General features: G+C 37.2%; 2 protein-coding genes across 5 annotated transcripts in view; both read left to right on the top strand.

The window, feature by feature from the left end:
* LOC108024892 (uncharacterized) overlaps positions 1–25,651 on the top strand; it is a 219,850-nt gene that overhangs the window by 178,078 nt on the left and 16,121 nt on the right. For all 4 annotated transcript variants that reach the window (XM_050890300.1, XM_050890298.1, XM_044091590.2 and 1 more), the window contains 4 exons: positions 9,320–9,459; positions 9,600–9,807; positions 24,763–24,969; positions 25,126–25,358. In XM_050890300.1, the coding sequence (XP_050746257.1) occupies positions 9,320–9,459; positions 9,600–9,807; positions 24,763–24,969; positions 25,126–25,358 (788 nt within the window). The remainder of the gene's footprint in view (positions 1–9,319; positions 9,460–9,599; positions 9,808–24,762; positions 24,970–25,125; positions 25,359–25,651) is intronic.
* Positions 782–2,428, top strand: LOC127012088 (uncharacterized). The gene is made up of 2 exons (XM_050890301.1): positions 782–1,388; positions 2,285–2,428. Exons 1-2 carry the CDS (start codon positions 798–800, stop codon positions 2,321–2,323), a joined length of 630 nt encoding a protein of 209 aa, XP_050746258.1. The 5' UTR covers positions 782–797; the 3' UTR covers positions 2,324–2,428.

A 25,651-nucleotide genomic window follows, 5' to 3' on the forward strand; every position in this document is an offset into this window, starting at 1 on the left:
CACAGCTTCATAAAAAAGCGAACGAATAGTCCTTCAATTGGCAGTACACTGCTCGCTACTAGAATTGCCACATTGAAATTGACAAATGAAACGTAACAAATTTTTTGGCTCAATAAGATCCGAAATCTGTTAGGACTTGCGGCCCATTGAAGATGAATGAATGAATTCAATTAAGGAAACTACCTCTCTTATATTAAAAGAAATTGAAAATTTGGATGCCCAGATTCGCATGACAATAATAGATGGTAAAGTCTAAAACATATTGACAGGCACCAAGTCTTGTCAGTCTTGCCCAATCTGTGGAGCAAAGCCAAAACAATTGCTTAACATTAAAGACATAAACTCGAAGGCTTTTATGGCTAAGGCACACGCTCAATATGGAATCAGTCCTTTACATGCTTGGATCCGCTTTTTCATTTTTTTTTTTTAATCTATATATATAAAAGAAAGTCGTGTTACCATTTATAACTCAAGAACGGCAGAACAGATTTGCCTGAAAATTGGTAGGGAGGTAGCTTAGAGCCAGGAGACGGATATAGGATACTTTTTATCCCGTTCGACAGCGTTCCTCTGTGACTTGACATGAAAAGTCAGTCACTATAAAACGTGGTATAACAAAAAAGAATCCGACTTGGAATAACAAAACGCAAATGACAGCTATGTAATTGACGTAAAATGACAGCTATATAATGACGTATGGATGACAATTTGATATTTGTAAGAAATCAATATTAAAACTATTTCTATTAAATAAATAATTAACAAGTGGATCAAAGTGAAGTGAAGTTTAATTAATAATGCCGCGACCAAGACGATCGAATCTTTCCCGACAAAGCCGTAATGCAAGAAGAATACAAAATACTGCAAATGAAAGGACTGAAGAAGAACAAGAAATTGCACGTGAACAGCGCCGCAATAGTATGGCTCGACTTCGTGCTTCTCAATCACGAGAGCAAAGTGAAGCAGCCCGTGAAACAGCTCGGTTGGCAATGCAGAATCGTCAAGCGAACAACAGAAGTCAACAAATAAATCATTTGCGACGCAGAACAAGATATTTAGCTGATTTGAATCGAGCTGCGTTTCGATACGATTGCAGCAATGATTACAGCTTGCATCCTAGCGTTTGCATTGGGCAAATGGACGTTGTTTGCGAGTATTGTGGTGCATTAAAGTTTTCCGGAGAAACGCCTGGATTATGCTGCGTTAATGGTAAAGTGAAATTGCCAGTGTTGACTCCGCCACATGAGCCATTGTATTCATTGCTTTGCGGCGAAACACAAGAATCACGCCACTTTCTTGCAAATACTCGAAAATACAATAGTTGTTTCCAAATGACGTCATTTGGGGCAGACATTATCGAAGAAGGAGGTTTTAATCCGACATTTAAGGTATTTATTTTTGTACTTACATAGAATGTAGTTAAAGAATAACTTAGTTTATCTATTGGTATGTATTATACTACTCTCCTACAGAAAAAGTAGGAGTAGGAACAAAGTTCGCCGGGTCAGCTAGTATCTCATATAGAATTGAGCTTAAGAAGTGGCAAATCAAGGACAGCGATAAGCCTAAACTAAAAGAAGGAAAAATACTTTTAAAATTAAAAATGATGAAAGAAGTGGGCATAAATGTGGAAACTCCAATGACGGCAACACAGCAAGAATAGCATTTTCCAATGCAGCTTTACTATCATCAATTCTTGGTTTTGATTATGATTTTACAAAGTTTTCATACAATTTTAATAACAATTAACTGCGAGTACGAAATATACTCGGAAACGTTTAAAACCTTCTGTGCTAAAGTTTTTGTGGCATATCAGAAAAAATATCCTTGGTATCCGATGCCGCTCACAAAATCCTAGTACATGGCTACCAAATAATATACACTTGTTTAGTTCCTGTAGGATGCGTTGGGGAACATGCATCAGAGTCCCGAAATAAATTATATAAGAGCGATAGAAGAGGCCACGCTAAAAAATGTAGTTGATTAGGCAATATTACAGACTTTTTCAATAGACCCATGAATAGTTCTGATCCGTTGCTGTTCAGTACATATTTAAAAGATCGACTAAATAGAATCAAAAAGAAAATAATACCAGCAGAAGTTATATCTCTACTACAAGCACCACATTTGGAAATTAAATGTTAAAATGATGAAGATTTTGGTTATTGCTTCAGAATATGAATACTTTGGACTAGATAAAAAATTAAGTAACTTCTATAGTAATTAACAAACAAAAAATTAACAAAATTATTTAAAATTTTGTAAAATCTATCTTTACTTTCAGAATGAAGCACTAATATTGGAAATGAATACTAAAATGTGATCTTGGATAATTGATTTTTTTTATTAAATATAAAGAAAATAAGAAATAAAAATGTTTAATGGTGCTTTTTTGCATGTCGGCCAGATAGGTTATATGGAAGCTATACAGAATAGTGCTTTAAATCATTTGAAACTTGGTAGGTCTTCTTGGGAGTTTAAAAAATATATACAAACCAAATTTCAAAGCAATAGTTTTAAAATGAGAGCTTATGCCAAAAAAGGAAAAAAACCAAAGTGCACTGTTTAAATTTTTTTTTTCGATTTTTCCTTCTTTTCTTTCTGATTCCTTAAAAAATGTAAGATTTCTCAACTTTAAGTATACGCCCCATTATTATGAAAATTGCTGTTTCAAAATTATTAATCAACAAAAATGGCCACATTTTCCAGTTAGGGGCAGTTTCTTTTATTAAGCTGCAACTCAATATGCCATTGCTTAGTTGTTTGATTTTAATGAAGCGTGCCGAATGTAAAAAATTTGGAACGTGTATTTATTAATTAGATCGTGTATTACATTTTAGTCAGATAAGTTTATACCAGAAGTTTTGTTTGTTGAAGGTGCGATCGTCACTATATTTTCAATGTGTATAGGGTATAAGGTATATTTAAGAGGTGTTTTGATAACATTTTACGCTTGGAAATGACATTTTTAATTAGTTCTAAATTTCGAATTTATCTTAGCAAAACGACAGAAGACTAAATCAAATATCTGCCATAGGAATCAACAGAAAATTGTTAGGAATATAATATGAAATAATTATTCTTCTGTGCTTCTGTGTTTTTTTTTTGGTATGGTGTTTTTTATTGGTAGCAAAAAAGATATTTTCAAGGATTTCGAATTCAAATTAATAAAAATCGAAAGACTCTTTCTTTTCTTTCTTTCAAAAAATTATGAAATAATTGTTATTAAAATGTGGTGCTTGGTTGATTTTGATCGTATGGTCTTTTACTCTAGGATATAATTTTTTTTTTAAATTTTTAGAATTACTAGTTTAATTTTACACAAAGATTTGCCGACCATAATATTTTGCTGAATGATGTCAGGACTCGTATAACATTGAAGCGGTGTACCGTACTACAAAATTAATCAACCCGGTTTACCTAAATCGTTCGCAGGCTTACATCATAACTTTTATACAATTACTTTTAACAGCAAAATAAAGAGAATGCCCCGCATATCTTCTTTATCTCAAGAGCAGCGCCGCCAAGCTGTGCTTCACGTTGCCTTGACTCGTGCAAGTAATATGGAGATAGCAAGAAATGCTCGCGAAGTTCCGCTGCTTGCTCTTAGGGAAGGAGAACGATTGAGGAACACTCTCAATCGCGCCACCTGGAGATCTATATAGGAAATGACCCGAGCACACACCTGACGCTGCAGCTAACGCAATTGTCAGGACGGAACAATATCTTTTCCGTCCGGAAAATATCTATTTTTCAGCACATGTCGTAAAGTCGTTACCACTCCTTTGTCTCTCTAATGGATTCGTCAATAATCTTATTCTCAATCAAGTGACCAGCAAGAAGGTGGTTTAAATCCCTGAGGTCATGTAACCCTATTAGAAAGCGAATTACTAAGGTCCCCGGAGAAGTCCGCACTCCAAGAAATTTAACCCTTGACGACGTCGCTGAAGAACTTTCTACCCAACTATTTCTTGCGGCAAAATATTTAAGGGAAATTCAATTCATGCAAAAAAACAAGACAAATTTCCGCTGCCGTACAAAAAAATCAAGTGCAGTAATTGCTGAAAATGTGAAGGATAGTTCTTGTACAACATGGCGATGGATTTCACATTCTAAAAGACCTTCGTTTAAATCCAGTCCACTGGGAGGCAGTTATCAAAAAATAAAGTTTTAGCCATGATTAGACAATTTGGATTGGGTTCTCTGCTGCTAAATCTAAATGGAACGAACTCAAAGTTATTCTATCTCATTTATTGGAGGTCGGGGTCTTACAAAACAACATGACGACCACGCTTTTGCTTTGGCTTTGAATAATACGTCTGAAGCCAACATGACAGATGCAGAACAAAATTTCTTCCAGTAACCGATGTTCCTGATGACGCTATCCACATATTCTATTCTTATGCTGAAGTAAACCATTACAACCTTCTGAAGCCTGCCCAAATTAAAACTGAAGAATTTGTGTCAACTGCAGTATATCAGTTAAATCAGCTTATAAGTCTGAAAGAAGTCGAGAATCAAGTGTAAGACATGTCCAACACATAAGACTTTTGAAACTCAGGGTCAACAATATATTTTACACCTGAAGACAACTGCAAAATATATGGTTATCATCAATATTGACACAAATGATGGTTAACAGCTCATTATTTGTTACTGGACTGTGAATTAAGTTTACAGTAGCATCTGACGGTACTATGGATAAGTCAAAAGTTACAGAAAATGATCACCCAGACTGGACTCCACTTGTAAAACAGCCCAATTATTCACAAATGACATGCTAGTCTATAAAGTACAAATCCCATTTCGAAGAGAGTTTTATGAGTTTACCTAAACTGCAGATCAAAACATTTGTGATATACAATATCACCAGCATTTAAGAATTTGTATGAGATCACTCTACCTTAAGGATTATTTACACAAAAAAAAAAACAACAAGTCAAAGTAATTCACAGCAATTTATAGCTACTTGCAGCTAAGCAGTCAAAATAACTGATGGCAAATCTACGAATAAATTGTGAAACGCCAACCTTGAAGTAACATAGTTCCTGAATAATAATCATGTCGACATTAAAGTGCAGTCAAGTTACGGAAACCTCACCATAGCCGTTGTATACTGCCCGTCTCGCTTTATAATTTCTGAAGGAAAGTTCATGGACTTTTACAACTTGCTCGGAGATCGCTTTATAGCTGCAGGGGACTATAATGCCAAACACACATAGTGGGGATCACGCCTTGTGACTCCCAAAGGAAGGCAATTATACAATGCAATCATAAAACCGAACCAGAAATTCGACTTTGTCTTCCCTGGCAGTCCCACATTCTGGCCAACAGACCCCAGGAAAGTTCCAGACCTTATATACTTTGCGGTGACAAAAAACATTCCCCCAATATAATAAGCGCCGAAGTGCTTTCGGACCTGTCGTCAGACCAGATCACCCCCTCAGTCTGACGTCGCACAGAACCAACTGGTTAAAATATAACAAGTATGTAAGCTCACATCAAATTAACTAGCCCCTCACTTCAACATCGAAGCGGACATCGACTGCTTTACTGATGCTCTTGAAGAAGTATTCGTGAAGGCAGCCACTATCTCCACCTGGCAAACCAACAGATCGCCGTCATCAAAAGCCACTCGCACACTAAATCGGGAAGAAGCTGAAAATGCACAGCTGCGGTTCATTAAAAAACTTTCGCCAATTAGTGCCAAACATCCTCTATAGAGGGCTCACCCGAATCTCAGCTCTCCAATCGAAACAATCACTTCGATAACACCTGGCGGAGCCAATTGAACTTCCTAACTTTACCATTGAGGTTATTTGTAAGGTCTTTAATGGGATCATAACTTTCGGCTACTATCCTAAAAAATGGGAAAAATTTATTACCATTTTGATACCGAAGCCCGGAAAAGTTGTTCGAAAAATGCCTTCTGAATCGCATAATACCATATCTAGGAGCACACAATGTTATTCCTGTTCAGCAATTTGGCTTTCGTCAAAACCATGGAACAATCGAACAAGTTAACAAAATAACATCAGAAATACCCACAGCCTTTGAGTATCGGGAATACTGCAGTAATCCTCGATGTATCTCAAGCCTTCGATCGAGTATGGCTAGAAAGCCTCATGCACAAAATCAAAACACACTTGCCTGATTACATTCACAAGCTTCTTGAGTCGTATCTATCTTCGCTGTAAGGTGCAACGCAACAACATCCGAAGACTATATTATCAAACTGAAGTCCCGCAAGGAAGCACTCTAGGGCATACTCTATTCCTCCTACACAGAGCGGATATTCCCACAAACGAGCAGGCGACACCACAATTTTAACTCGCTCAAGGTGCCCAGGCAACAACACAGCTAGCAAACCACCTCCTCATAGTAGAGAGGTGGCATCTGATTGGCGGATTAAAATAAATAAACAAAAATGTAAACACAACGTTTAATCTCAACAAGCTAATATGCCCTCCACAATCATTGAATAATACGCAGATTACCCAAGTCCACCTTGACTGACGACTAACCTGGAGAAGTCACATCGAAAGCAAGAAAGTACATCTAAAACTAAAAGCCATCAGCTTCCACTGGATTCTTAAGGCTCGTTCGCCCCTGCGCCTGGACTACAAGGCTCTGCTCTGCAACACCACTCTTAAGCCCATCTAGACATATGGCTCTCAGCTAGGGGGGAACGCCGGAAGCAAGAGCATAGACATTATACAGCGCGTTCAATCGAAAATCCTGCGAACTATCCTGCAATCAAAGCATTCACAGGGACCTAAGTGTTCTTACCGGAAAATATGAAAATATGAATAGACAAACAAAAAGCGTCCAACAATGAAAAACTCTCTGTGCAACCCAATCGCCTCTCAAGAGGCTTCCAGCCGATTCCGTCTGCAACTCAACGACCTGCCAAGCCAGCGATAACTTTCGGGCCCCCTTTAGCAGAATATCAGTCTTAGTACTGTTAGATTAATTAGTTTAAGATTTGATATATTTATTGATAGTATCCAAAGGGAGAAGATTCGATAAATAAATAGCAAAGCATAAAAAAAACAAGAAAGGAAGTTAACTTCGGCAAGCCGAAGTTTTTATACCCTTGCAGTTATAAAAAATAATCAATAATTTTATTAAATTGAATTCGAAATTCTTAAAAATATAAAAATGTATATTCCCAATATTATAAGGTAATATGTCAAAAAGCCCCAAAGCTATCATTTGTTTCACATTATTTCCCACCAATTATCCGATCGTTCCTATGACAGCTATATAATATAGTCGTCCGATTTTAATAAAATTTAATTCGAAATTCAGAACTAATTAAAAAATGTTATTTTTACATTCGGCACGCTAAAATTCAATATGCCAAAGTTTAGCTGTACGATTTGTATGAAACGTCCCAAAGAAATTAATGTAAATTTTTGTCACAAAAGTTGATATCAGAACTTTTGTCTGCTGAAGGTGTCATTGTCTCTATATTTTTACCTCGCTAACGGTGATTTTTGTTTTATTAGCTATAGATTTAGAAAGATTACCATAGTGACTGTCGCCAACGAAATTTTAAATTTAAATATTATTAAAAACTATTTAATAAACGTTCGAAAACGCCTGTTTTCACATTAACTTTCCTTCCATCTTCTCACTCGCAGCTGCGACACTTGCAATTCAAATATTTTCAATGAACAAGCTCGTAAGGACTCGATGGGGGTTATTTTATTTGCTCGCAGCTTGCTATGCCCGGGTAATAGCTAAGAAGCCCATGTTGCAAGTTTTACGGAATTCCCTCACATACCACTCTTATACTAACAAAATTATCTAATTGTTATATGGCGTTTTTGGGCGTAAAATGGAATCTGGTTAAAACAGCATTGGAAAACGCTTTCTTCCACCTATTACAAATGAAACTAAAACACATCAACACAACGAATTAAGAAGTGCATCAACGAATTATACATTATACTCTTTTTCTCTAAGAGTTATGGGTTTAATAAATGTATCATTTGGTAGTGTCGAAGTAAATCTTTCCCGAACAAAAAACACATTAAGTCTGGTCATGTTTTTGCCGGAGAACTCTTTACTATACTCCAATACCCTGAAGTGTTCAGTAAATCTCCAATGTAACGGACTTGTGATCCTACTTAAATTAGGTCCACAAAATATGTTTATACCCTTGCATAGGGTATAATAATTTCAGTCAGAAGTTTCCGACGCAGTAAAGGAGACGTTTCCGACCCCATAAAGTATATATATTCTTGATCAGCGTCACAAGACAAGTCGATCTAGCCATGTCCGCCTGGCCGTCTGTCTGTCCGTTTCTACGCAAACTAGTCTCTCAGTTTTAAAGCTATGGGGCTGAAACTTTCCCAAAAGTCTTCTTTCTATAGCAGGTAGTATATAAGTCGGAACCAGCCGGATCGGACAACTATATCTTATAGCTCCCATAGGAACTATCGGGTAAAAAATTTAAAAAAAATTATACCTTCGGTGTTTTTTACCATATAATCTTCTACGCTTGGATATAACATTTTTAAATTAGTTCTGAATTTCGAATTAAATTTTATAAAAATCGGACGACTATATCATATAGCTCCCATAGGAACAATCGGAAAATTAGTGGTAAAATAATATTGAAAAATTATATCTTCGGTGTTTTTTAACTTATAACCTCCTACGCTTGGAAATAACATTTTTTATTTGGTTTTGAATTTCAAATTAAATATTATCAAAATCGGACGACTATATCATATAGCTGTTATAGGAACGATCGGTGTGAAACAAATTATAGCTTTGGGGCTTTTTGACATATTGTCTTATAATATTGGGAATATAAATTTTTATATTTTTAGAATTTCGAATTCAATTTAATAAAATTATTGATTATTTTTTATAACTGCAAGGATATACAAACTTTGGCTTGCCGAAGTTAACTTCCTTTCTTGTTGACATATAACCTTCTCAGCTTGGAAATAACATTTTTTAATTAGTTCTGAATGTTGAATTAAATTTTATTAAAATCGGACGACTATATCATATATATATCATTTCATATAGCCGTATTGATTGTATAACTGTATTGATTATTTCTTATAACTGCAAGGGTATACAAATTTCGGCTTGACGAAGTTAACTTCCTTTCTTGTTTAAATATTGCATTGGCCATTATATCTATATATATATATCCCCAGACCAAGCCCACTTCCATGTGCCTGCGGTAAGCTTTTATTTTTTTTGTTCAAATTCGACATAGGAAGTGAAATGTTGGGGACTTTACCTGTCAGTATGTATAACTGATACCATTTTTATGCATTTTTATTTATTTTAGGTTATGAATGGGTTGGCTGGCGAAACGATACACCCGGACTGCTGGGAAACCCAGTTGAAATTGTTTTTGAATTCGATACGGTTCGCAACTTTAGTGCCATCGTGATCCACACGAACAATATGTTTACCAAAGATGTTCAAGTGAGTTTCGTATTCTGTTTTTTAGAAGTCTTCCTTAAATTGTTTGTTAATAAATTTAAATCAATGATTTGTTATCTTAATTGTTACACCTTTCTACCATTTTCTTTTTACTAATAGCAAAACTGTATCTTTTAACACAGGTATTTATGCATGCCAAGGTGTTCTTCAGTGTTGGCGGACGCTATTTTTCAGGAGAACCAGTGCAGTTTTCATATATGCCAGACACTATAATGGATCATGCACGCGATGTTACTATTAAGCTGCACCATCGTGTGGGCAAATATTTGAAAATCAATTTGTACTTTGCTGTCAAATGGATAATGCTGTCGGAGATCAGCTTTATATCCGGTAAGTCTAGTTCGAAAGATGCCGGGAAGATGGACAAGGATATGTAAAGTATATAAAAAGATATTTTCTCCGTGGGTGTGCCGCGGGGTGACCGCGAGCGGTGGCTGCAACTAAGAAGCGGCCGGGTTGCGCGGGTGTAGTCCCTCGCTGCGGTCACTGTTTCTCTGGGCCGACTGGCCACTGGTCATCCACTTTAGAATTAGGATGATTATGTTGGAAGAGATTAGAGACTCAGCAACGATGAAAATAATACAATTTCTAACGGCGGTTGTCGTAGTTGTTTTGTATAAAACTTGTGTTCTTTATTCTTTGAATGAAAAAATTTAACTGACTTAAAGATAACGGAAATTGAACTTCATAGCGGCCACACAAATATGCTGTGCTTGCCGGCTATGCATGGGCATCCGGCCAGACGCTGTGTCAGCCGTTTGGCCGGAGCGAGCTCTTGGAATATCGGACGTCGCCGTCGCCCAGTTGACTTAGTTAACTACCTTCCCCTCAGGAATTTTAGGTGGGCCGCAGTTCTTCTGGCCTGTCTCGCGGCTTTGGTACTGAACTTTGTTATTGATATTTATTTTCCTATTGTTTTTATTTCTATTGAATTCGTTAAATAAATTTTTCCAAAATCTTCAGAGTCTGGCGTTCCCGCCACTATCAACGCCATCCCCAGGAAGTCTAAGCTCCTGGCTACTCTATGATGGATGCTGAACGAGTCGAGCAGGTCGCGCAGGTGAGCGACATCACCGCTCAAGAGTTTTTGCATATGCGACTGGGGGAACATGTTGGTCAGTCAGTCTCTTCTATCACGCGCCTATATTCTGAGAAATCCGCTGAGTGTTTAACAAATGCGAATTACTTCCATACCAAAGTTCGACAGGGATGGGAATATATTACGCTTTGAGTAGCCAGTGCAGGGGTATAGTTGTAAACCTGTAAATCGGATATACTGTGTAATTCGGGGAAGCCCACCACTAAACCGTGGAAAATAAAACACGATTAAAAATAATAGTAATAACAAAAAAGGAAGTTAATTGCGGCAAGCCGAAGTTTGTATACGCTTGCAGTTATAAGAAATATTCAACTGTGTGAAATGTGAAATTTATAAGGATTATTTCATCCTTTTTTTTTTAGATCTTTTTTTTGGATTCGAAATTCTCAAAAATATAATAAATTATATTCCCAATATTATAAGAAACTATAATTTGTTTCATATTATTTTTCCACCAATTTTCCGATCGTTCCTATGACAGCTATATGTTATAGTCGTCCGATTTTGATAAAATTTAATTTGAAATGCAGAACTAATTAAAAATTTTATTTCCAATCTTAGATGCTTATATGTTAAAAACAACAATGATATATTTATACCATTGCAGAGGGTAAAATGATTTTAGTCAGAAGTTTGCAACGCAGTGAAGAAGACGTTTCCGACCCCATAAAGTATATATATTCTTGATCAGCGTCACTAGACGCTTGGAAATAACATTTTTTAATTGGTTTAAAACGCGTTTTGGAAAATTTAACCTGAATGTTCCTAGATCTTTGCCTACTAACACTTCCATTTTCCCCTTTCAGTATGTTTGAAATGGGTCTCGCTATTGATGCAAAGTCTTTAATGAAGCATCTATAATAGCTGGCCAGACCTAGAAATGACCTTACCTCAAACACATTTTTCGGTTCTGGGAATTCTCTAATCGTTTTGAACTTTCCCGGGTCTGTCGCTGCACCGTTATTGGTGACTATGAACCCTACTAATCTACGTGTCGGATGTGGGAGTTTTCGTCCTCTGAAAAAACGATAACATCATCAACATGGACATCAATTGTTCTCTGGAAAATTCTGCTCGCATTTTTTAATCCAAATGGCAATCTACGAAACTCGTATTTTCCTACGTTAACGGAAAATGGACTTCAAGTCCAGTGTCGTGAAATACTTAGCCTTGCCTAAGTTTCCTAATATCATGGAGATGTTCGGCATAAGGTTTCGGTCGGGTATTGTTGTCTCGTTCAGCTTGCGAAAGTTCAACACCAAACGCATTTTCCGCTTGTCAGTTTCGTTAGTGCCCTTTTTATCTACTATCCATATTGGGTTATTGTAGGGAAATTCCGACTTTTGCATTATGCCATTTTTTAACAAATCCTGAATTTTTTCGTTGACGAAATCGGCTGCTCCCATTGGATATGGGAAATGTTTGGCATAGATGGGCACCTCATCAACAGTTCTGATGGTGGCTACGACCGCCGTTTTGTAAGGAAGGGCCTCATTAGGGTGTGCGAACGCTTTTCTCCTGTCTCTGAGCATTCTCAAAAATTCTTTTCTGATAAAAGGTTGTGCATCCGGGCAGTCTACTTCAGTAAAATTGACAATGGGGCATGAGTGAAAATCAATCTTCACTTCATCGGTGCCCCATTTAAGTTGACCAGAAGCTAGGCAAAGATTATGCATCAAAAGAGGACAAGTCAGGTAAAATAAAGAATGTAGCCCTTAAATTAAAATTTGACATTAAGCATTTCTTCGTGATAGTGATGACGCTATGAATGGAATGAAGTTTAAACGGGGTTTTTACCGGGAGGACGCATTTCAATCCTTCGTATGGTCAGATGAAATTCTTGTCCGCGCCCGTATCGATGAGAAGTCTCATGTCGATCCTCGCTACTCTTCTTATGATGAATGGTAGCAGGGATTTTACCCTAAAAAATTAATCGCGTCCGAGTCGTACTCGCAGATGGCGTCATCGTCTACCATTTTCGCTGCACTGGACTCTGCGTTGGCGTATGTCATGTCAGAAGTATCTGCGCCCTGAGCAATGTGATTAACCCTTTGCCTCTTGTGAGGGCCAGAGCGTTCAGACGGTGCCGTCTTCGCGATCTGATAAGCCGGGGCACGGGTTGGTAACATTTTAGACAGTGACGGATCCACGTCTATGGGCTCCGGTGTGCTTTCCGGAAGCCTAAGTGTACCTGCGCCTTGTAGTTTTTAGAAAAATGCGGGTTCTTCCCGGCACCTATTTCAGAATTTGTTTGTGGAGGGGCCTGTTTCCGTTCCTGCGCTCTCTATCCTCTTGGCTCCTCGCAAACGAAGAGGCAAAGGTGTATCTCTCGTGGTTAGATTCTACCTCTTGTACCGAAGCGTGCGCTGACGGCATGTCTTTTGGCTTTGCCGAGAATAGCACGTCTGTGAGGCTGGGCTTAAGTCCTGAGATGAATACTCGGAGTGCATCATTCCGAAATTTGTCACAAAAAACATAGTGGCTTTATTATTGAGCAAGGTGAGTTTTTTCTCAACCTCGTCATAGTATTGCAAAAGTGTACGACTCCCCTGCCTGAGGGTGCCCATCTCCTGCTCGATGTCATGAATCTGACTCTCGTCACTGTATGTGAAATCGAGTCAATTTAGATCGCATCGAAATTCAACGCAGTTCCGAACGAGGACAGCACAGCATCGACAGGGCGTCTTTTCTTTTAATCCTAATAATAATAAACGTCTGATAATGGCGTAAGCTATTTACGTAGTTTCTGAATAAGGAGTGCCCCATTTGAGGGGACCAGCAGCTAGACAAAGTGATGCCCCCGCTACTGCCGCTTGCCGCCAGGAAACGTATGCGTCTTGTGCCCTTGTAAAATCGGGCACGCACTTAACGGCTTCCAGAGGCTCGTCAAATTTGACATTGTCTTTGATTTCGATAGGCTCATAGACTTCAACCTGAGGAGCTTCTGTTTGGGCGGGACCGATAGCTAACCGCAGTTCATTTTCCCTACGCTTACTTTCAAGGTTTATTTCTTGCAGAGGCCGTCATGATTCCATGCTAAATGCCACGTTCGTAGATGTGGGCATGATGCTAGCCTTTGCACTTTTTGGAGTAGAAAATCTGGCCGGCCCTTCGGTCTAGGACTCTGAGTCGGTGGACAATTTTTTTTTATTCCTATACTGTCAGAAGAGATTGTTCATGTTGAGTTGCGACTATAAATTCACCCTAAAGAATTAATGCATACTCAAGCTGTATGAGCTGTTGCCTTGCCAAGCAGTGTCATGGTGATGGGTGCGCAGGGACTGAGCCTCCTCTAAGGCAAACACACGAATCGGCCGTATCGAGTTTGCAAAAGTGTAGTGGGCAGACAATAAGACAACTAAGATTGCGAATTTAAAGTCAAGAATACATACAATATTTATAAAAGCTGTATTAAATGCATAAAATTAAATAAAAAGTTTTATCAATTATGGTCAGTTAGTACTTAAATCTTGTGCTAGTAATTTATTGTTTAGCTTCGATTGAGATATTTCACTTTAAAATTTTCCATATAGCTGCACCGAAATATTTATTTATTTATTCACGAAAGAGAAAAGAAAATGTAAACAATACGCAATAATAAACATCTTGAATAGCAAACTGTCACTATCAAGTATATATTCTAATTACATATAATTATTATGTAAAAAATATATTATTATGTAAATATATATATATATATATATGGTGGCGGGGCGACCACGAGCGGTGGCTGCAACTAAGAAGCGGCCGGGTTGCTGGCCATTGGCAAGTTTGGGTGCGCGGGAGTAGTCCCTCGCTGCGGTCACTGTTTCTCTGGGCCGACTGGCCACTGAACATCCACTATAAAATTAGGATGATTATTATACATAGAACAGAAAACTATTCTCCTTTTTCAACTGGCCTAGTCAGGGAGAAAATAATAAAAATTTCTAACGGCGGTTGTCGAAGTTGTTTTGTATAAAACTTGTTTTCTTTATTCTTTGAATGAAAAAATTAAACTGACTTAAAGATAACGGAAATTGAACTTCATAGCGGCCACGCAAATATGCTGTGCTTGCCGGCTATGCATGCAACCACATGATAGCTGATCACTGATGGAATTCTTTCGACAGTTCTTCTGAACGTAAATAATTACCAATCTTGATGTAAACATTTTTGCTTGATGATCTAAAAAAAAGGAGCGTAAAAATTAATACAAAACAAGAAAGGAAGTTAAGTTCGGCAAGCCGAAGTTTGTATACCCCTGCAGTTATAAAAAATAATCAATAATTTTATTAAATTGAATTCGAAATTCTAAAAAATATAAAAATTTATATTCCCAATATTATAAGATAATATGTCAAAAAGCCCCAAAGCTATAATTTGTTTCACATTATTTCCCACCAATTATCCGATCGTTCCTATGACAGCTATATGATATAGTCGTCCGATTTTAATAAAATTTAATTCGAAATTCAGAACTAATTAAAAAATGTTATTTTTTAGCTTTTAAAGTTATATGTTAAAAAACACCAAAGATATAATTTGTATTTCATGTTTTCCTACTAATTTTCCGATCAGACGAACAGGCAGATGTATCCCTTTTCCTTTCTTGGACGCCGTCCCTTGTCCACTTTGAGTAGAAGCGGTCCGGCATAGTCGCCCCCAGTATTTTCAAAAGGGGAACGCTTGACGTACCCAAACAGATGTCAAGTTCGCCATGTATTAATCAGTTTTATTGCATAGGCGAAAACTTTTGTGACAAGCATTTATAAGCTCGCGAACCATATTGCGTACCCCAACTATCCCATATTGTTTGTGAACGATTACGAAAATTACTATCAATTGCGATTTTGATAGGACCACCTTTCAAAGCAGGCCAGATGTAGATCGAATGAGAAGCTTCTTTGAGCCTGCCCTAGATAGTGTGAGTGTAAAGAACCGTTTCTGCATTCTCCTTCGATGAATAAAGCGTAAAACATATGCAATGAATCGAATCAGCTTAGTCCAGGAAGAAACGGAAGAAATCTGGGACCGTTCATGAGCGTGTCCAAAATGGTGCGGAGATTTTTGACAATAAGCAGCTTTGCAGCAAGCATCGTTGTGATTGGCTCATGAGATTGGCTGCTAATTTTTTCTTCAATGCGCAGTCTACGGGTTATCCCTTGAGCCAACGTGATGTAATGCGCTGTGTGGACCTCCAGTATCTTCCAAGTACTGTTGGCAGTCTTCAGCTTTGATGGAGTTTGTGACAACCACAAAAGGACAATTGTGAAATCGGGCCAAGTATTCACAATAATATTCTCGTTATGCACACCTTCTTTTACAGCTCAGAGAATACGAGAGAAAAATGGCGCGCCACAGACTTCCAACCGAGAAAGACTTTGATGTTTTCAGTTGCGGTCTGCGATGTATAAAAGGAATTTGACTTTATAGATGCATCTGAAAATCCATGTATTTCGATTTATCCTGATTCGTTGTTCACATAACGTGAAACCCTCAGTGTGATGTGGTTGATGTCGGGACAGGTCTTCCACCACCTAATCAGCTTTGGATGGAGTTTTGAATCCTAGTCCAGGTCAAAAAGCCAGTATTATTGGAAAAGGATCTGGAACTGTACTGCCACAGGCTCTAGAACATCTGGAGTATCAAATATTAGTGCGACATCTGATAATACTTGCCGCTTAATAGCATCTGCATTCCTAAACCTTGACCACACTGGTTATTGGGAGCTCGTCTAGGCTGGTGGCTGATGCGGCTGCTGTTCGATACCCAAACGCCAAGCCCAAATTTATATTTGGCCATTAGCTTGAGGACATCTTCAACGAAAGTGCATCAAAATTGCGGTGCTCAGAGCCCACCCAGATCTGTCGGAATATTTAGATGGAAGGCACACGTAAAAGAATTTTCGTTAAATTCTCAGTCCGATATGAAAGGCGCCATTTAGAGCGTAGCCTTTTACTTCTTGGTGGTGTAACATGTAAAACATTTAGTCTGGTATATTGCATTCTTCTGGTTCCAGTTTAAGCATATGACCTAGGTTTAAATATTCTTTCATACATTTTTGAATATTGTTTGTAACAAGAAAGTGTCTAGCAAGGAGTTCACGATATGCTTTAGGCGGTCATAGCGTTCATTGAGTGACTGAGTGATATTGGCCGCTTCACCAACTAGTAAAGACTTAAAAAAGAGAAACTTTTTAATCCTTTTGCGGATTTTGAATCTAGTTGTGGACGGCGCTCCCCTTAAGGGTAGGTTATTTCATGTAGTCTCCACCAAAGGGTGGATGTGGATATTCGACAACAGATTTTCCGTTAAAGATTCTGCAGCAGACGGCAGCATTAGCTAAGAAAGGTGTTCCGATCCTATTGAGGTATAGCTTTAGCTGAAGGTCGCTCTTTAACGACGCGAATAAGGTGAGGGCGAGCAGTTTCTTTTGCTCAAGATTTTCGTAAAATTTTATTTCGTCAGTGTTGCTGTTGAATGCTTGATTTAGCCCTGGTAGCATGGCATCAACTTCGAAGTAAGTGCTCTGCGGAAGTGGACTGTCGATGTAATTGAGTAAGCTCTCTTTTAGACGACCACGTGCTTGAGCTCGATTGACTAACATTGGATAGAAATATTTTTAAGCTTCAGTAATTAACTGTAACGAAGTGTCAAATTCAAATAAAATTCAGGTGAAGATCAAGTGCTCACAAATAGGCTCGTCTTGCTGCTTGTCAGCTGTGGATAAAAATGCTTGATCCATGAAGTACCTATTCATAATGGTAATGGAAAAATTTCGCGTGCTGGACAAGCTATAGTCGGATATGAGCAAAACCAAACAAAAATCAAAAAGATAGTAAAACAAGAAAGGAAGCTAACTTCGGCAAGCCGAAGTTTGTATACCCTTGCAGTTATAAGAAATAATCAACTTTAGTAAATAATTTTTTCATATTATTTTACCACTAATTTTCCGTTCAATATGGCAGCTATATGATATGGTCGTCCGATTTTGATAAAATTTAATACGAAATTCAGAACTAATTAAAAAATTTTATTTCCAAGCTAAGAAGATTATATGTTAAAAACACCGAAGATATCATTTTTTGTAATTTTTTTTCCGGCTGGTTCCGATTATACCACCTGCAATAGAAAGAAGACTTTTGGGAAAGTTTCAGACCGTAGCTTCAAAACTGGGAGACTAGTTTGCGTAGAAACGGACAGACGGACGGACAGACGGACATGGCTAGAGCAACTCGTCTTGTGACGCTGATCAAGAATATATATATATTATGGGGTCGGAAACATTTCCTATATTGCGTCGCAAACTTCTGACTGAAATCATTGTACCCTCTGCAAGGGTATAAAAATTGCCATTATCCTGGCCGAGTCTCAAATTTAGCTTTCTAGATGTTCCAGAGGTTCCTTAATTTCCACCCAACTATGGTCGTGATGTGCCATAAACCCCATCGTCACATCGACCCTCTCCAATTAAAAGCTACCCTATATCACAATAGCTAAAGTAAATTCTTTCGAAGACATATCTTACATCTTTTCGTTATACCGCCTTAAGTTTTTCTCTTATTAATTAAAAGCAAATAGTAAGGCACTCACCGCTTGCAGAAACAACAATTGATGATAACGCTTTCGCCGACACGTTCGCGATTAACTGTGAAAAATTAATAGAAAACCCAAAAATTGCGAACAAAAATTGAAAAACATTTAAAATTTCACAATCGAAATGCACACCCTTTCTTGTTACAAACAAAATTGGATGGCGAGTCTGCCTCTTCGCATGACTTTAAACTGCTTTAAACCGATATATAATCTTTCTACCTTTCAAATTTTACTTGAAGTAATTTGGATTAGATAATCTATTTCTCTTTCACATGTCTTAAACGTATTTCTCCTCCACCATAAAGGTTATGCCTGAAAGTATCCGGTCAAAAAATGTTCTATCAATGTGTCCAACCGGTCGGGGTCACAAGAACTGATACTACCCAAAAACAGGTGAAAAATGCCGACGACCGTCGATGACCCAAATATATTTCAACCATCACTAATAAAAAAAAATATTTGGTGTCATTGGAAAGGAATAAACAGTTTGCCTTGACTTAGCCGTGTGATGCCCCTTGAACCTTAGCCACCCGTGTCTAAGTTCGGAGATTCCTTGTGACCTCATTACCAAACGTCTCGAAGTAGCGATCTTACTCCTTGTAGGCTTCCACGGCGCTGCTTCCAACGACTCGCCTTGTTGTGGCTCCCTTTACTTGGTTGGTTTTCTGTTCACTTGATATCTGTTCGACTGCATGTCTCAACTCTTCGACTCGACTCCTCGTGTTCGACTGATCGTAATCGACTGATTCTTGCTGCCAGCGCCCTTCGGGCTTATATAGGGCCTCCGGGAACCGTTATTTCCTTTTTGCGCACGGCCCGCCGAAACTCTCCACACAGGGTCCAAAGTTCATGGCTCCTGATTGACCCCTTGTCCTTCATGTCCTGCCTGATGCTGCCGTCCCGCTGGTTCTCTTGATACATATGGCATGTTTGTGTGCCGCTCCGTTGCCGAGAAGTGACACCTTATCTCTTGGTCCAAAGTTCACGGCAGAGTCCAAAGTCTGGCGGCGTCCCGTTACTTCCTTTTGCTCACGGCACTCTCGCCCTGCCCGCCAAGTCTCCGCTTTTTTCTCCATCCTTGGTCTCCAAACTGTCTTGGTCACTAAACTGTCTTGCTCTCCAAACTCCCACTTTCTCCAAACTCTCACGTTCTCCAACTCTCACATTCTCCATCCTTGATCTCCAAATGTAACGTTCTCCAACCGCTCTTCGCCGCGCCGTCACTACGCGAGTTCGCCGCCTACCTTGTGGGCGGCCGACCATCTGCTGCTGGAATTTGTGTGGAGTTATTCAACTCCTCACAAACCTTGGAAGGCCATGTTACTTTCAGAGGCATCAATCCCATAGTTTAAAATGTTTTTCAAATACGCTGTATGATAATTATTATCACTCTGCGATACCAGAATATTATTTAAATAAACTGAGGAACTTCCAAATATTGAATGTAATATATTGTTTACTACACCGACAGTATTTCCTTCGATAACGTTGTTATCATTTTTTCTAAGTTGCACTACAAGTCGTAGGTAAACACTTGATAAATCTCGGTACGTTTTACCATTTCCTAAGCAAACTAATTCGATTGAGAAGGTGCCGTCCAAGAAAGCAATTGGATTATATGAGACTTCTTCATTTCTTTGAATAGAACTTTGTGTGGGGTGTGGTGCAAACAAATCCAATTCACTTTTCATACATTCGATATGGTTACTCATTTTGGTTTAGAGAAAATATCTCTAAAATTTAATTTTCTTGTTGACTTCTTTTTTTTTATGATGCGTCTTGGTATGTTACCGTTGTCGTTAGATGTTAAATGAAGGGTTTTTTTCTAGTACCCCTCTTTTTATTTTTTTTTCCACTTTCATTTTGAAAACGTATAATTTTATCAATCGCTTTGTTTGATAGATTTTGTAAAACAATTTTACTTTTTTCTTGAATTATATTTCTTAGCGGCTTTCTCCCAAATTTATTTATTACAGCCTTACCAGTCTCAGCGGCCTGATTTTTTATAGCAGTTATGCCCGAAAGAAAAAGTGGTTTAATGTAATTAAAAAGACCACTAAAAAAGGTTCCGATTCCTCGTCCTTGTTGCACTATTCGGGGTGATACATAAAGGCTTCCGATGTTGCTTAATCCCCCGCAACCCTGACTTACATAATAATCCTGATAAGATTTTACCATAATGATAGTTTATGTTCTAAGTAAATTTTTATTGTGTAGGTTTCATTTATAGAGTAACCTTCTTCTAAAGTGAAGAGTAACGAAAATAGGAACAGTCGAAGCTTTAAATGGGATCTTGTATCCATTTGAATCCGTAGTTGGTATTGAGATTTCATTTGGGGACCATATATCTAAAGGATAGTATTCAATATTTTTAAATTGAATATTTTTTTCTTTCTCGTTATAATGTATTACACGAAGGTATCTTGGTCTTTTACTACCTACTGACCTTGGTTTTATTATTTCTGTGTAAATAAAAAACAATCCATTTTCAGGTATTTTTGACTCATGGGATACATTTTTATACCTAAATGTTTCAGCATTTACTAAACTAACAAATTCGGTTTCTTCAACACTTTTATCTTGATTAGGTGTATATTTAATGTAATTATTCAAATACATATCTGTAATACCGACTTCCTAATCGTCGTTCATGTCTTCAGGGATATTAACAATGTTTGTAAATGCACACTTTAAGTTATCAGGGAAAATATTCATAGAATCATTACTAAGCAATGTGATAAAAATCTCTTTTGAATAACCCATAGTTGGTCTCTTAATTTTTGTTATTGATACGAAATCCAATTAATTTTGTTTTTACCAGTTTCTACTGGATTTTTTGTTCGAACCGATCGTGTTAACTTCTCACAACCTGTTACATATCTAAGATCTCGATAAGGTATTGTTTTCGTTCTTAAATTTTCTAGTTTTGCTTTTAACTTACGTTGTCGTTCAGTAAGCTTCACATTTGACACTGCCTTTTCCAATCCTAATTTCTTTATATCTATTTTACTATTCAGAAAAGAAGTATCTCTTAACTTTCGTTTTTCTGGTAAAATATTTTCCTTTGAATTTAAATTCTCGTCATCACTTCCACGTGGTAATGGGAGGAGCTCTAATTTTACGGGAAGTGAATGTTCATACTTTGATATTGATTTTGATGTGCTGGGTTATATATCTAGCCAATCTGTGGTTTGAGTTTCATTTGTTCTGGTTAAAATAAGGGGCGCTTTTTGTTCATTATGAACATTCCATGACTTGCTACGTTTTTTATTTTGATAGTAGCTCAATTCTTGACAAATTTAGAACCACTTGTCAAAATCACTTATTTTGTTATTATTTAAAATTGGTAAAAATGTTATATTTATTAGTTCATTTCCTCTATCATTGTTTAACAATTTCTGACAGGAGTTAGGATGCATTAAAATAACATTGGTTAAATTGTGTTTTTTAATCATTTTTTAAAAGTTTTCCAAAAATTCCAGAAAGCAATGAACTAAACAGAATAGGTAAAAATCCTTTTTGAATACGAACTTTTCTCTTAGAGTTTAATGTACGTTTTAGACTCGAAAGATATCGCAAAACATTTTTATACTTTTTTAGAGCATCTAGATGTGGTTTAGTAACTTTATAGTTTTCTTGTAATGTATTCAATAAAATCTCCACTATTGTTTTTACGAGTTCACTATCACTATTGTTTATAATTGCCTTACGTAGCCTATTATCGGCTTTTTTGAGCACATACAATAAATGTTTGTTCGCTTTCAAGCTATTTAGACTCTTTTTGTAAACCATTTTCATTTAAATAGCACAATTTATATTCCAAATTAAAAATGTCTGATCTAAATCTTAATAGATCGTTAATTTCCTGAGTGAGATCAATAAGTAAATATTTGTGTGGTTGCTCAGTTACTTCTTTATATATTCTAAATAACTCCGTTGGGTTTTCAGGATAAATTTGTCTTGCTAAACATTGAAATTGAAGCTTATTAGGAGAATTTTTAAAAGCAACAATATATTTGGTATTCAATGAAATATCTCTGGTGTGCGAAGATTTTTGAAATATGTTCTGAGTCACCACTACTACTGATAAGTTCCTATGGTGTGAACCTTTTGTAAACAGCTCACACACATTTTTGTTAAACGCTCCCATCATCAAATCGTCCAATATTAAAAGAATAGGTTCATTTGTTTCATTTTCAATTGTTTCAGGAACTCCTTTAAGGTATTCAACCTTTTTAAAATTTTGCTTGGCGCTCTCCTCTCCATAACACCAAATAATTCGATCTATTGAAGTATTAAAAAGATCACTCTTCTTAGTAATTAGATTTTCTAAAAAGATTGTTTTCCCCGATCCCGATGGTCCGCAAATTAGCATTGTAAAAGGGTGTATAAATTGCGTAAACATTTTTTTAAATATTATTAAAAAAAATTTATTTTATTCTGGATAAATTTTACAATATTTTATTTAGCTATTTTCATAAATAATGTTTTGTAAATTACACTATTTTTGTTTTATTTTCTGCTTGTCGCGTCTCTTGGCACAGTTCTTTTCGTAATGAGTATCAGATCCGCATTAATTACAATAAATAAGTTTCTTGTATCCTTTTTTGCTGGGATCATTTCCAAAACTGATTCATTCACTGATTATTTTGATTGAATTTTAAACATATGTGTTACCATTACTGTATATTTCATAATTTGTGTTTTCTAGGAATACTTAAACAAAATATTTAATGAACACCGTAGTGGACGTTTTTTCTTGTGTATTCTACAATTGTTGAAAAAATTGGGCAGTTGTGAAAAACTTTTTCCGATATCAATATCGATAATGTTTGTTAATAAATACTTAGTTAAAAAATATTTTTTAAAAATATTTGTTAAATGAAGGTTTAAAATGAAAGAAATTTGGTATGGATGTATCCGCTAGCAGGAATATTTTCTAGCTTTATTATCGTAATTTCAAAAAATATAAAATTTCTAATTGCCCAACCAGAATCTTTTTCTTGGAACTCACTGCTTGATGTTAATAAACTATCTATTGCCGTATTTAACTCACTGTCAATGTTTTCAGATTGGTATACCGATTTGTATGCAGTCGTAAAATGTTTTGTTGTTTCAATTGTATCTCCTTCTTCTATTTTTTTTATATAGGTACCATAAACTCTCAGGCTGAATTAAATGTCCCTATATTCAATCATGCAATGCTTTAAAACTTTTATTATATTTTTTTTGGCAAAGCTGCTACTGGAAACCTAATTCCGGAGCTAAGGTGAATAATATTTTGATCATTCTTGACCTCTCTGACCGATGCATTTTTATGCTAATCGGTCAATATATGCTGACGTTCTCTTGAGGACAGATATTTTTCACCGCAATTAGGACATAAAAGTTCAATTTTTAAATCCTTTTTGCTCTTGGTAATTTTAATTTTTTTGGGTTGATTAAGGATTTTTTTACCATCCTCCAATATTTTTCGTTTTAGAGTATTAGCGGATGGTGAAGGATGGTCGTTTAAATGTTGTAGTCCTTGGCTTAATTGTTGTTTTTGATGGTGTTGTTGTTGTTTTTGATGCTGCTGTTGTTGTTTTTGTTGTTGTTTTCCACCATTCATTAATAAAATTAATGCATTTTTGGGTCCTTCACAATTTTGATAATGCTCATTAAAGTCATAATTGTTGACCTCAGTAGAGCACAAGTCACATCTTATTTTTGATTTAGCCATTAAAACCTCGAAAGGATTTCACTTATTTCCACATTTTTAGTGCACAAATCACAAACAATTGTGGAGTCATTAATTGTTTGTGATTTCGGTTTTAGTTTTAGCATTTTTTTAAGTGAGTTGGTATAGGTATATTATATAAATTTATAATATGTGGAATAAATGTTAGTAAATTTAACCGAAATAAAAGTAAATGTTTAAACTCAACTTTAATTGTTACGCGCAATAACAGGCACCGAATTGGATCGATAATTTAAATAGAATGCAGTTCCGAGGCATTTGAAGAACTGATCCTGAGCAATTTGAGGAGTGTCATTTTTATAGTCTAGAATGTTCACTTAACAGGTTGTCATCTACAAGGAGTGCATACACTTTATCGAAGACACAACCGAAATCTCAGCGTTCAAACGGACATGGCTAGATCGACTATACTTTATGGGGTTGGAAACGCTTCTGACGAATCTAGTATACTCTTTTACTCTACGAGTAACGGGTATAGAAAAAGCTACTTAAACAAACTCTGCCACCCAAAGGACAAAGGCTTGGTCGAAACCATCTATAACTCAAAACAGAAACAAATTCGCACAGTAATTACGAAATTTACTGCCTGAAGAAACGAGGTCGCCCACCCGAAGAATGGTTTTTTGTTGGGTCGACAGGTTGTTGGAAAAACAGGGTGGGGCTCAAAACATTTCAGTTTTATTATGATCTAAACATATTTGCAAGATAAAGTGTAGTCCAAAAACTAGGATGAGTGCAAAGCAAACTTCAATATTCTAGCTAATACTGAGTGGCAAACTTTCAACAAACTTTAGATATAAAAAAAATTCGTTCGCTGATCATAACCAATCTAATTATTTATAATGTTCCCATTTTATAACACCTTTAGTGCCTGCGCTTGGAAATTTTACAGAGGAGCAGGACCAGCTCAGCAACTCTGCTAGTCATGCGCAGGATACTCACGATGTCATCAGGAACAACGAATTCCAGCGCAACAATAACATGCCCATCGGAGCGGGCGGCCCTGCTGGAAGTCTGGGAAAAGGCTTATCCTCTGCATCCGGCGGCAATAGCAAGTACAAAAACGGGCCGCAGTGTAAGTGACCGAAATCATCATAAATCCAAACCTCTTGTCCTCAAACGTTCTTACATTATTTAGTTGATCACTATTTACATTTAATTCCGGGAGGACGCACTTTTATTTGTTAATTTACATTTTAATTTATTTAACTCTCTTACGATTTTATTGCAGTAATTGCGCCACGGCCCATCGATCAAGAGCCTAACGACGCCAACTTTATCGGGGTGGTTATCGTGGTCCTGACGACGATAATAATCCTGCTGGTGGCCATCATACTGTTTATAATATCGCGGGCGAAGCGGGCCCGCGGAAGCAATGTCCTGGACGCTTTCCAGTACAGCTTTAATCCCAACTCTCTCGGCGGCAACGTGGACAAGCACCGCCAGAATGGCAGCAGTATTAAGGTGGGAAGGGAAGATATAATTTGTTCATATTATTTTGTCATACGTTTACTACCTGCAATTGGGAAAGTTTCAGTCCGAAAGCTTTAAAACTGATATTTTGCGTAGAAAAGGACGGACAGACAGACGGACGGACAGACGGACGGACAGACGGACGGACAGACGGACGGACAGACGGACGGACAGACGGACGGACAGACGGACGGACAGACGGACGGACAGACGGACGGACAGAAGGATATACGGGCATGGCTGATTATGAGCGTTAGAGTGGGCGCTGAAACAAACTTGCGCTG

Source organism: Drosophila biarmipes, unplaced genomic scaffold (assembly GCF_025231255.1).
Source record: "Drosophila biarmipes strain raj3 unplaced genomic scaffold, RU_DBia_V1.1 ptg000019l, whole genome shotgun sequence".
Taxonomy (NCBI): Eukaryota; Metazoa; Arthropoda; class Insecta; order Diptera; family Drosophilidae; genus Drosophila; species Drosophila biarmipes.

Coding starts and splice junctions, on each gene's coding strand:
- LOC127012088 (XM_050890301.1), top strand. CDS start 798: ATGCCGCGACCAAGACGATCGAATCTTTCCCGACAAAGCCGTAATGCA. Junction 1,389..2,284: donor GTTTTAATCCGACATTTAAG/GTATTTATTTTT, acceptor CTTTACTTTCAG/AATGAAGCACTAATATTGGA.